This window comes from Octodon degus, unplaced genomic scaffold (assembly GCF_000260255.1).
Source record: "Octodon degus isolate 3935 unplaced genomic scaffold, OctDeg1.0 scaffold00089, whole genome shotgun sequence".
Lineage (NCBI taxonomy): Eukaryota > Metazoa > Chordata > Mammalia > Rodentia > Octodontidae > Octodon > Octodon degus.
In genome coordinates this window covers 8,217,352-8,230,342 of record NW_004524665.1, presented here as the reverse complement: position 1 = coordinate 8,230,342, position 12,991 = coordinate 8,217,352, and the positions used below count along the sequence as shown (strand labels likewise).

General features: G+C 49.3%; 1 protein-coding gene across 2 annotated transcripts in view; it reads right to left on the bottom strand.

Annotated features, from left to right (window-relative positions):
- Positions 1-1,216: 1,216 nt before the first annotated feature.
- The window catches only part of Traf3ip1 (TRAF3 interacting protein 1), a 36,487-nt gene continuing 24,712 nt past the window's right edge, over positions 1,217-12,991 (bottom strand). For both annotated transcript variants that reach the window (XM_023722273.1, XM_004637428.2), the window contains exons 13-14: positions 3,095-3,318; positions 1,217-1,664 (exon numbers count right to left, since the gene is read on the bottom strand). In XM_023722273.1, the coding sequence (XP_023578041.1) occupies positions 1,499-1,664; positions 3,095-3,318 (390 nt within the window). In that variant the 3' untranslated portion in view covers positions 1,217-1,498. The remainder of the gene's footprint in view (positions 1,665-3,094; positions 3,319-12,991) is intronic.

Sequence of the window (12,991 nt, the reverse complement as noted above, 5' to 3'; positions counted from 1 at the left end):
TGCCTTATAAAACTTAAATTCATACAGAGAAGCAGCAAGTGTCACAGATGAATGAAACTTTCTCATACATAACTGAAAATTAAAAATCCAAATGTTTATGTTTTTCCATGTGTGAACTAAATTGCACAATCCATGCACTTATAGAAAAATAAGTGATTCTTTTTAATGATTTACGTATAAAGAAAAATAAACTTTGATACAATCTGATAAGCTACTTTATACAAAATTTTACTCACATACAATATATGCCATTTTCCAAAACAAGAAATGTATTCATATATACAAGCTCATAAAAGGCATGTATCTCAACTTGAGGCAAACCGGGTCCACTTCAGGGTTATGGCTAATTGCTCAAGTCAGGAGAGAAAACTACAGACATGAGCAGGACCAGTGAGCTGACAGTCCTCCCAGCCCAGGCTGACCTAGGGTAATCCGATCAGACAGAGCTGTGAGGTGCTCAGAGAAGAGGAAGGGAAACCCCAGTGTCTCCAAAGGACAGCTCTGCACGGCGCTCCTGCCTTGGTCAATGTGGAAGGCCCTCTGCCTCCTCACTGAAGAGTTTATTAAGAAAAACCAAGTGGAGCCATTCATGCTAGCTCTGCAAAACCTCACTTTCCGAGGCGCACCCTAGTCCAGTCATAATTGTGGCAGCCAGGGAGAGAAAGGCCAGGACCCAGAGCTGAGGACCCCTGAGGAAGTCCCCAGACACAGTGAAATCCTTTACACAATAACTTAAGACCTTAGTATTTTCAGTATATGTAAGTGAAAAACTGAGTATAAACCATGTTTGTTTGTTTTAAAAAACTTCACTTTAAAAAACATTTTCCAAAAAAATGGGTTACATCAAAAAATATCCTCCAGTGCCTCCTTTCCATTTCCTCCAGATGGCTTCCCCTGAGCTGCCCATGGAACGCCTGCGCAGAACACAAAGGATGCGCTGCCTCAACAGTAAGACCCTCTTCCAAAGACTTTGGGGGCTCTGCTGGTGTGGCCCCGGGGACCCAGGTGCAGTGCTGCAAGTGAGGAAGGAGCCTGTGACAGCTGTGTCAACAGCCAGCAGGGTCTCAGGGAAACCACCATCCATCTGTGAACCACAAGACCTGGCAACACAGGCACTGGCCGGGGAGGGTGTGTAGTCACGGGGCAGTGCCCCGGATACCACATGTGCCTGGCTAAGACGGACTTCCTTCCCTGCTTCTGGCCCGTTCTGCCACCTACCCCGCAGTCCTCTTCCGCTTCGTGCTGCTGTGTGGCGGCCTAATCCAGCCAAAGGAAAGGCCTCTGCTACCCGGGAGGGAAGGCAGACCAGGGCACACAAGCTGCAGCAGAAACCGCCCAGGGCCAGGACGGGGCCAAGGAGTGACGGGCTGTCTAGGACCAGCAAGGACCCCAGCAGAAGGAGGTAAAACAAATGTGGTCTTTAATATGCTTAGCCAGTCTGCTGTCCGCCTCCCATCCTCCTCCAGGTCCACGCTGGCGGGCACCGGCCAGCAGGTGCTCACTGCCGCGACGTCAGGTTGATGCTGTACACCATTTTCTGAATCTTCTCCTCGTTCCTCAGGATGTTTGCCTTCACGGCACAGATCTTGTCTTGCTGGTCTCTGACCTGCTGCTCAAGCTCTGCCAGCTCCGCCATCAGGGGCTCCACAGCGCTGTCCGTGACGCTGACGGGAACGAGGGGACTCATCAGTCTCAAGGCCCAACAGCACCCGCTTCTCAACTGTGACCCCAACGTCAGCAAGAGCAGAGCATGGACCCCAGGCAAGGAGAAAGGGCACAGTGCACCTCCTTCGGTAATGACACAAGGGGGAAAGCCCTTCACCTGCACAAACTTGACTTCGGATTTCTACAATCCAAAGTGAAGTCAAACATGAGATCCATTTAAAAAGAAGCCACTGTTCCTTCTGTGACAGATGTGAGGTCCTCCTATCACTCACTCAAGAGTTGAGGGACAGCAAGGAGCTGAGTGGCCAGGTCCTCAGACACCCAGGACAGCAGCCTGCCCACCTCCAGAGACTCTCAGGGCCTCAGAGAGGCCTCCTGTCTCCAGGGGTCTCTGGTTCACTCTCTCAGCACAGTGACTCAAGACCCTACAGCAATCGGCCTGAAAAGGGGAAAGTCTAAATTTTCCTGGGAAAGATCAAATCCAAGTAAGTATTTTCTTTAGGTTTTTAAAGCCCACAGATTAAAAAATAAAATACGAAGTATGGGGGCTGGGGAGACAGGTCAGTGGAATAAGCGCTTCCCTGGCAAGTGCAAGGGCCTCAGTTCAATCCCTGGTTCTGCCAAAAACCAAACAAACAAATAAAATATGAAGTATAAGAGCAACAGTTCTCAACTGTCCTATCATAAAGCATAACCAGATTTTATAAGGAATGCCTGGAATAATTATTTCTAATATTTAAAACCAGTTATATGCAACAACAGGTACCATAAGTTCCCCGTAATTTTCTGGCTTCCTTCATATTGTCCATCTCATATTTTAAGAGACTTTGGCTACATGGTTACAGAATGCTATAAACCCGGGTATCAGACACTTCCTAATAACACATTATACTTTTTTTTTTAATTTATTTATGTGTGTGTGTGTGTGTGTGTGTGTGGCCAGTTCAGCCCACCAGGGGGCGGGGCTGGCTGGCATGTGGTGCTGGGGGATTGAACTGAGGTCCCTGTGTTTTGCTAAGCTTGTTCTAAGTGCTTTAGACCACTGAGCCATCTCACCAGCCCCAACAAATTATATTTTTTAATGGCTATTGTGTTTCTTTTAAAGTTGCAATTTTAGATAGGCTTCTCAGCACTCCGTCTAGAGTAAATACAAAGACACTTCCCAAGTGGGAACAGCTACAAGGCTGTGGGACTGCACACAGGCATGCAGCCTGCCTCTTCTAATGAGGGAGAAACAATCATTCTCCTCTGGGGGAGAGGCACAGAAGGAGCCATGGGGGTTCTCCTGAGCTCCTACTCTCCAGCCTCCTCTACCCCCAACCTCCACCATTGTCACCCCTGCTCCGCGCGGACCCTGCACCCCAGCAGTCCCTGTGCCCCCTCCTTCCCCTCCTTCTTCCTGGCCCCTCCCCCTCCCCCCACCGCCCACCTCTGCTCCTTCTGCAGCGCCTCCGCATGCTGCCTGTTTTCGCTATGCCACAGCTGCAACTCATGCTGCATGGCATCCACATCCTCCTGCAGGTAGTCCATGATCTTCCCCAGGGGCAGCGTGCTTCTGCACAGGCTCTGGATGGATATGCGCAGCTTCTCAATCTCCTTGCAAACAATGTCCTTCTCCTTCTTCCATGCAGACTCGAAGACAAGCGACTTCTCCTGCAACCGGGTGCCAGGAAGAGAGAGCAGTGTCCTGAATCCGGGCGGGGTAGGGTGGCTGGGCAGGGCAGCTTCGCACAGGGCCACGCGCCTGGGGTACTGGGGAGCAGCTGCAGAGCAGGGCAGGTGTGAGGCAACAAGAGGCCAGGCCTCCCTTCTCAGAAGACAGACAAGGTCTGCCTGGAGAGCCCAGGGACCAGGACTTCCTGTCACTTCTATCACAAGAGCTTAGACACTTCCCCAGGGACTGGCAGAGGGACGCTAGCCCTGCAGTTACCTCATTATAAAACACACACTTTACAGAAGAGGGAATGGCCCAGGCAGTGATCTTGGCTTGTTGTGGAGGTGCTGTGGTTCACCCTGGGGGACTCCACCCTGAGACACATCCCACACACACCTATTTCTTTAGAGCTGGAGACCAGGTCTCACCAAGCTCCCTTGTCTAGCCTCAAACCTGTGCTTCTCCTGTTTCAGCCTTTCTGGTAGTTGGGACTGTAGGTGTATGCCAGCTGTCCCAGCTATATAAACACTTTTAAACTAAAATGCTAAATGATTAACACAAAGAAAATACCATCATAAACTACTTTCCATGTGGAAACCCAGTATCGACAGATACAAATCAGCAAGTCTCTCGCTGACTCGGATGACAAATTTACAGTGCTCTGAAGCCCACTAAGGATGATGGCCAAGCACACATGGTCCTGGCATGGCACCATGGTCCCTCCAGCTCGGGCATGTATGGAGGGCTCAGATGGGAGAGTAACCGGCAGCAGTGTCTGCAGAGCCGGGCTGCAGCACAGGAGGGACACGGGCAGCCAACACAGGCCTGTGTTTCTGTTAACACATCCAGCTCCTCCAAGTTTCTGTGCCGCAGAGCCAAGCAGGACCTGGACCACTAATGTTAAAGTCTAAAATTTTACTTTAAGAGGTTAAGAATTTAAGTCAAGGGGCCAGGCATTTAGCTAAGCAGTGCTGTGCCTGCCTGGCAAGCACAAGGTCCTCAGTTCAATTCCTGGCACACCAAAAAAATTTAAATCAAGAGGCCTCGGTTTGGGCTTGTGCTAGCTGGAGATATTTTCAGTGTCATCCTAAAGGCATGGGACTGCATTGCTGAGAAACACTAGAATCCTGGCGGTTTTCAAGTGTTCACTTACACCACAGGGCAGGAGGGAGGTGGCCAGGTCGGTGGTGACTGTCACAGGCCAGGCCCTCTAGCGACAGACAGGTCCACGCGTGTGGACACAGCAGCGACCTTCCAAGCCACACAGGCATGTCTGCACAACTGCTCTACAAGTAACACAGCCCAAGGCTGCCTGGCAGAGGAATCAGCCATATGGAACACGGATTTGGGAAACAGAGCAAAAATGCTGCGAGTCTGTCCTCACACAAAGCCCAGCCTGCAGCCCCTGGAACGTGGGGTTGGGGACCCTGCCACCCGCATGCGCCTCAGCATCCCCACAGTGCAGTGGCAATGGTGACACTGAGCCTGCAGGAGGATGAAGGGGGGACAGAATGAGCAGCTAGTAATTCCACACAGGAGCCATTCTCCATGGTCACAAACGCATCCCAGAGAGGAGGAGGTGCCACCGCAGGCCTGGTTGGGCACATCCAGGGAAGCCGTGCCTAAGATCACCTACATCCAGCTTCAGGTGGTGGACAAGCCCTATCTTCTCAGTGCACTCTCCCTCCCCGCATCCCTCTGAAAAACACAGGGAACCTTGGCTACGAAATGAACCCCAACTTTTCCTTCCAAGAGACCCATGACCCTAAGCACAGCGAGCACTGGCCACACTTGTCCCCCAGGCTCCAATGCAGTGCACCCCTCCCTGCCCAAAGGCTGCCGAGACTGCCACAGTGGCTGGCTTGTGGCTAGCCACTTGACCCCGCTGTCACATCTGTGTATGCCACACATGCCCGCCACCTTCAGAGATGCCACCATCCAGGCACATGCCGTGCGCACCCACACACACATACACTTTTAGAAAATGCTTCCAGGATTTTTCAGTAAACCATTAGTTATTTCTGAGACTTATAACATTGTTTACCTTTTACCATACACACCTGATCCCAGAAATCTGAGCCCCAATGCCACTTTGCCACCACCTGGCCGATCACCAGGTCTCCACCTCCAGGGCAGCACGACTCTACCCCACACTCAACAAACCCAATAAACAGAAGCCTGATTAAAGGGGGACACAAGTTTACACATCTGTAATATTTAAATAACGGAACTTAACAAAAAAAGGGGACACAGATGAATGTCCATTTCATATCTGTATATTCAAAGTGGTTAGGACAGATACATAGTTACATTCTCTTAATGAATAGAGGAATTTGTTCTAATGGTGTTTGTAGATAGGATATCAAGTCTGCATCTTGTACAGCAATTAACCACTAGGAAGAATGTGTGCAAAGTGTTATTATTTAAACTGTCCTACCAACTTGAAAAAATAAAATAAAATTTTTTTAAAAAGATACTAAAAAAAAAGGGGGGGGACAAAAGGTTGTAAATCAATAAGTATCAGCTTTAAATAACGTGCTCTCGGGACCTCAGGAACCTGGATGTGTACCCCGGCTGGGAAAATCTCATTTTCTTCATAAACAGAGGATATCTGTTTTCATGTCACAGGAAGTAACTCAGGCCAACAACAGTCACTCCCAGGTCCTCCTCATCTAGACGCCCCCTTACCAAGTGTCCCCACAGACCTACACTCGCCTCTACACAGGACAAATTGGACCGCTCTAACACAGAAAGTCTCTGGTTAAGTACTTTAACTTTCCAATGCCCCCACTGAAAGCACGTAACACATAATCGCCCTGCGTAACACACAGGAAGTGGACACCTGCAGCACCTGTGAGCGAGAAAGCCCCTCCGGGGTCACCAGCACCAGCTGCCCCCGCGTGGCCAGGCCCCAAGTCCACGCCCAGCACTGTGGCCAGCTTGCCCGGTGAAGTCACAAAGCACAGGCTGCCTGTGTCTGCCTCCTCCTCTGCCCAACACCTGGTATATGAGGCCACCACGTGATGCAGGTTTGTCTCTGTGTTGACAGTTCACAGATGAACGAATACCACCATGTATTCATCCAGTCTCTTGCTGGTGGATGTCTGGTTATTTTTCATCAGAGGCTACTGCAAAAATTCAACTCTGAATAATCATATTTACCCCAATATTCACAGGCACCCGGTTCGCTAGACAATGCAACCGTCAGTGGCTTGCTGGATAAAGGTATTCACGTTCCCAACTTCAAGACAACATGCCCAGTGGCTCGATCAACCTTTTCCAGATCTTTTCTTCTTGGCAACACCTGGAGCTTCTCAGTACGGCACTGCGAAGCTCTTCACAGAGCAGCATGGGAGCTTCATTCTGCTGCTTCCAGCCGCTCACTAACACCACACGGAGGAAAACAGACTTCAGAGGGTTCATTCTGTCAAGTGGCTCTCACCATCCTACACCACAGCAGTCACCTCTAGTTGATTTTGACACTTGTCACCCTCCGCAATGAGGATGACAGGGGGCCGGGGTGGAACTCAGCAGCCCAGCGCCTGCCTGGCAAGCATGAGGTCCCAAGTTCGAGTTCTGTGCTCCCAAAACAAATGAGGATCCTATGCCCCCTCCAGAGTGAAGCTCACTTCCTCACTTCCTTTGACACCAGCCAATAGCCTCTGAACAGTGCCACGCTGCTTGCCTGGGTGCCTGGATCTTGAGTGGCTTCACAAGTCACATGCTGGCATCTGGGGACGTGGACTAGGGGACACAGTGTGCCCACCTTGTGGAAGAGACGTGCTTTCCCCATCCTCGCCACCACAGGTCATCAGTGACAATGCACACTGAGTTTCATTCAAGCCACCATGTCCATAGGCAAGTGCACACACTGCTGGTTTTGCTTGGCTTAGGAATCGTTTCTAGGCTACAGGTCAGATAAGTCACGTACATTTATTGGAGGCCAGGTGATGGACCTGAACTTTAAGCCAAAGCAGCTGGCTTTCCTGGCATGGCACTACGCATAAAGAGTAAATGTTAAAGAAACCACAAAAGAGAAAGACACAGACATAGTAATCTAACAGGAACAGCTTTTAGGACATACTCTATTTTGTTACTAATCTCCATGAGTTTTAGAAAACAATGACTAGTAATGCTGAACTTTAACTTGTTCAAACATCTTTACTTTTGCTTGAATGAAATCGTTAAAACCTACATATAGATTTTTATGATTTGTTAACATTTTTTTAAATTTTTTTTAATCTTTTATTTATTTAGTATAGGGCCTCGCTACACAGCTCAGATTCATAGTGATCCTCCTGTCTCAGCCTCCCCAGCACTGGGATTATAGGTGTGTGCCACCACACCTGGCTCTGGGGCAGCACAGCACACAGAGAGTTCCAGGGCCAGCAGGGCACGTGGTACCAGGATCAAAGTCAGGTCCTTGCGCTTGCCAGGCAGGGGCTTACACTGTCAAGCTATCTCCCCAGCCCAGATCTATCACACTTTAACATGCTCTCGCCCCTCAGGAGACTGCTCCTCTGGTAATACAAGTGGGACAGTCAGGCCTGGGACCATCCCACACAGACCACTGTTAGGTCAAGCCACCTGGAAGTGGAATGTACCAGTCAGGGCCACACTGTAAACATGCTGAAATATGAACTATAGCAAGTTGATTCTGGACAGAATGGAAAAACTGGAACAAACCTAGCGAATAATTATAAACCAGAAAAAGAGAACTCGAGAGGTGACAGATTCGAGCTGTGAGAAAGCCAAGGCCTGGGAGGAGGCAGGTGCCATGGCCTTGTTCATGTGTGGACCAAGATCCTGACCATGGCAGAGCTGGAGCTCGAGGAGTGGGAGGGCACTGCTAAGCCTAGGAGAAGGGTGCCCCATGGAGCAGCTAGCAGTATGGGGGGCCTGCCAGCCCCAAGCAGGGTCCAGTCAGTGAGTACTGAGCACAGCATGTGAATCCTGAGATGGACAGAGAAGAACCAGACCTACAAGGGACACATGGGAAACAAAGTCAGAGGAGAGACAGCAGCCACCTCCACTCGTTAACTGCACAGCACACAGAGGACAGGAGGGAGGGAAGGAACAAGAGGAGGTTCCTGGAACATGGGGCAGTGGCAGGAACAGAGCAGCCAGGGAGAAGGAGCTCTTGGTGACCACAGGGGGCGATCTGTGCATCTGAATCAGACTCTCTGAATCAGACTGCAAGAGGCTACCACCACAGAGAACCACGGAAGTCATGGAGTACCAGAGAGCACCACAGAAGCCATGGCCTACCCAACAGGAATCAATGACTGAACTTAGTAAAAAGCAAGGGCACTCACACTGCTCCGATCCACTGCCCCACAAAACACTACAATCACCACAAAAGGAGTGGTGATGGCCACAGGGAAGCCAGCAGTGTGGGACCGAGGGTGCCGCCCCACTGCTCCTGCACCTGGGTGGTGCCCACCCACGTGCAAACTGACTCTCAGCACAAGGAGACACCAGGCAGACCCGCATGGGAGCCTGTGGCAGAGGAGCTGAGCGGGGATGGCGGGCGCGAGGACACACTCCAGCCAGTCTCACCTTGAAGGCGACGTCAGGAAGTGCCCCTGGCCAATCTAAAAGTGCCTCAGCTGACAAAAATGTTTTTCAGGGCTTCACATGTTTTACCTGTTTCTCAGTCTGTTTTTCTTTGAAGTCACCCTTGCAACGAGGAGGGAAGTCCTCGGGGTACTTCCTTTGGCCCTGGCCACGGCAGGCTTCTGTCCCTCTGACGCAAATGAACTCTGCAGTACCCCAAAAGCTTTGTGCCACCTGCTCCCTGGGAGCGAGTCAGGGCGGAACATGTGACTTACAGAAACTGTCCTCGGTGTTCACTTCTACAGCCCAGGAAACCCTTAGCCAGCATCCCGTGGACAAGGTGGAGCGCCGGGGCAGCTGTTCAGACAGTGCACTCTCCAAAGCATTAATAAAGGTCTAAAACATTCGCGTTTCTTTTTTTAGATCTGCTCTTTCTCCTTTAAGAGATTTAACAATATTTCACAAAATTTTTTGCTTACATAGAGCAAGGCTTGACGAAACACAAGCCTTTCGCTGGGCATGTGCTTGTGCACATCGGGAGGCTTTATTACTCTAAGGCAGTCACAACTTGGGTTGGGGCAAGGGCCAGAGAGAACCATTGGGAGATTTCAGTCAGAAAAACCCTGGTAGTATGTGGAAAGTCATATGAGCCTGGTGTGGTGGCACAAACCTGTAATCCCAGCACTTGGGAGGCTGAGGCAGGAGGACTGATGTGAGTTCAAGACCAGCCTGGACTACCACATGAGCTCAGGGCCACCCTGAGCTGCGTAGTGAGATCCTGTCTCAAAAGGACAAAAAGAAAATGAAAGAAAAATTCTGTGTGCACCATGGCCATCATGGCCTCTGAACTCTGAGAAGCTTCGCCTGCCTCTCACAGCCCGTGTGTCATTTGTGGCCCAGCCTGGCCTGGCAGAACAGACCCAGCTGGGCACTCCCAAACTCAGCTCCCGGAGAGCAGAAGCAAGCAGCAGCAGTGACTGTGAGATGGGAGCTGCAGGACAAAGCAACGTGCTCTACCAGACAGGGAGCACATGAACGACACTTTAGGAAGGACAGAACCACCTTCCACATAGGGGCCAGCAGAGAAATTGGGCCCGGGCCAGAGGGCCAAGGACTCTGCGATCTCAGCAGCCTGGTCCAAGAGCCAGGTAAAACCAGGGAGGGAACTCAGGAGGCAGCAATCCAAGTACATGGAAAGGTCACATCAAGGTCATGGCCACAGCAGCATGGAGGTGCAACGTGCTGCGGCACAGGCCCCTTCTCAGCCACAGCTTCTCCGAGCCGCTCCTTTTAGCCCAATTTCTTTTTTTGTCAGAACCAGGGATTGAACTCAGGCCCTTGCGCTTACCAGGAAAGCGCTTATTCCACTGAGCCATCTCCCCAGCCCATTTTAGCCCAATTTCTAGCTTTGTAAGTTTCACTATCCTCACTGGACCTTCTAAAGTCTCTTCAAACCACTGGACAGAATCCTCAATCCCACAGGACACACCCTGCCACACAGAGATGCCGCAGAGCCCCACGCGGGGCCACGGACAGGCCCTCAGCCATGTGGACAAATGTCCGGTTCAGATACCACGCTACCGCTCTGGGTGAAGTCAACAGCTGTATTCATCACATTTTTATTCACAAGCAGAGATGATGCTCATTTCAACCCAAAAATATCCATGAATTACAGCTACTTTCAAACTATGGTATTTTTTTTTTTATTCAAACTATGGTACACACGTATCCACATTTTTTCCAACTAAAGTAACCTGTTATCTTGTCCCATCATGAGTCCTATAGAAAGACACCTACCTCCTCATAACTATCTTCGTGACATTTACAAATGGGCTCTAGCGGCTTTGCGACCACTCATGTGTCCTACAGCACAGCTTGGTAGACATTGACAGTGCTCTAAGTGACATTCTTGGTGTCTCAATTTTCTCAAGATAGTGTGGTGGTGACATTTTAATCTGAGAACCAAAACTTTAAATCATTGGAATGTGTAATGGAAGATACTACTCAAGAAGCGTGACTCAGGAATACAAAGCTATCACTTTATTTCCTTTTAAAAAAAAAAAAAAAAATAGGGCCGGTGAGATAGCTCAGCAGACTAAGCGCCTGCTTAGGCAAGCACAGGGACCAGGGTTCGATCCCCAGCACCACACACCACACCCCTGGGTGTGGTGAGCCAGCCACCAAGACAGCACACGCCTGTAATCCTAGCACTGGGAAGCTGAAACAGGAGGGTCACTACGAGTCCAAGCTGCATAGTGAGACTGTACCAAACACATGAAAATAAACAAATAAATAAAACTAACAAACTTCCCCCTTAAGCCTCTAAAATCAAGTTTGGTGGTTTTCCAGTTATGACAATCTGACAACCAATGAAGAAATACTGTCAGGCCCCTTTTATTTCTTTCAGAGAAATTTCAACGGAAATAATATTCCTAACAAAAAGCAAAATCTAATACAGTAGGTGAAATTCTTTCACCAGGTAGACTCGGGAGATTCTGCACAGCAGCCTGCTGAGGGGAAAATCATTTGTGATGAAAGCTCACCACCAAGTGACCAAAGAAAGAACTCCTAGCTCTTTCAGGTCACCACAGTAAAATGGAGCAGCTCCCACAGGGGCAATGAGCTGAGTCCACAGACCTGCCTTGCAGGGTGAGGTGTAGCCCCCAGCACAACAAAGCCCTCCCACACCCCAGGCAGCAAGGACAAGAGAAAGTCACACGAAATTTATGAGAGTTCAAAAGAGAAATCTCCAGAAACAAGTACTGTATTCCAACAGCCTGCCTCAGAATAGACAGTTTAAATGAAAAGGAAAGGCACCTGCATCTGCATTGGATCAAACAGATATAACACACACAAAAGAAGAAACAGGTGATGAAGGAAGCAGAGATGAGGCAAATCAGGACGCAAGATCTGAGCGGACTGGACACGGCGGCTCTGACTCACGCAGCTCTGCCTACGAAACTTTAGAAAGCAAGAATTTTTATAGCACAATAAACAGTGCAATAAAACTGCTTTTTTGCTTGTTATTCAAAAACTTCTTCATAAACCTGAATTAAGAGGAAGAATGCTGGCAGAAGCCAGTATTTCAGAACTACCCAAGTTCATATTTCCTTTTGAAAAGAACACATAGATGGGTAGTGAGGAAAACGCTCACAGCGACAGATGCACATGTTTATTATATAATGTCATGTTCAAACCTGTCCACGCAGTAAGAAATGGCTTTGCCTCCAAAGTAACTGCAGTCAGCTGGAGGCACCCAGATTACAAACATGCATTTCCTTCGCACTGAAAAGCCACTCCCTCGAAAAAATTTTTTTCCAAGGCAAAGGGCAAGGAAGGTTATTGTCCAGCGGAGAAATCACCTACTATCTGAAATTACAAAGGGGTCAAAAGCAAAGCAAAGAATAGCATAATTAACATGTGTGTGTTGGTCTACACACAGAGAAGAACCAATGAAATCAACAAGCAAGCCAGGACCCCACACTGAAGCATGGCCAGAGAGTAGGCCTGCTTTGCAAAGGATGTTACCAAATAAACCAAACAACAAGCCCAGGGGTAAGTGTGCCACACACTCGTAATCCCCAGGGGCAAGCTACTGCACGCTCATAATCTCCAGGGGTAAGCGTGCCGCAGGCTCATAATCCCCAGGGGCAAGATGCTGCACGCTCATAATCCCCAAGGGAGGCTGAGGCAGGACAGTCACCACCAGGCGCAGAAACAACAGCAAGGACCATAAAACCAAACAAATACAAAAACTGATCACAAACTAGGCCACAAGGAAAGTCTCATCAATTTACTGTTCAAGGAATTTAAGATTCAAGGATAAAACATGCTAAAAAGACAATGCACAGTCTTAAGTATACTTGCATTTAAAAAGACAAAGACTGGCCAGATGTGGTGATGCACACCTGGAATCCCAGCACTCAGGAGGCTGGGGCAGGAGGATCACCCCAAGTTCAAGGCCAGCCTGGGATACAAAGTGAGCTCAAAGCCAGCCTGAACTGCACAGCAAGACTCTGTCTCAAAAAGACAAAAAAAATGGGCTGGGGAGATAGCTCAGTAGAATAAGCACCCTGAGTTCAATCCCCAGTACCGCCAAAAAAAAAAAAAAAAAAA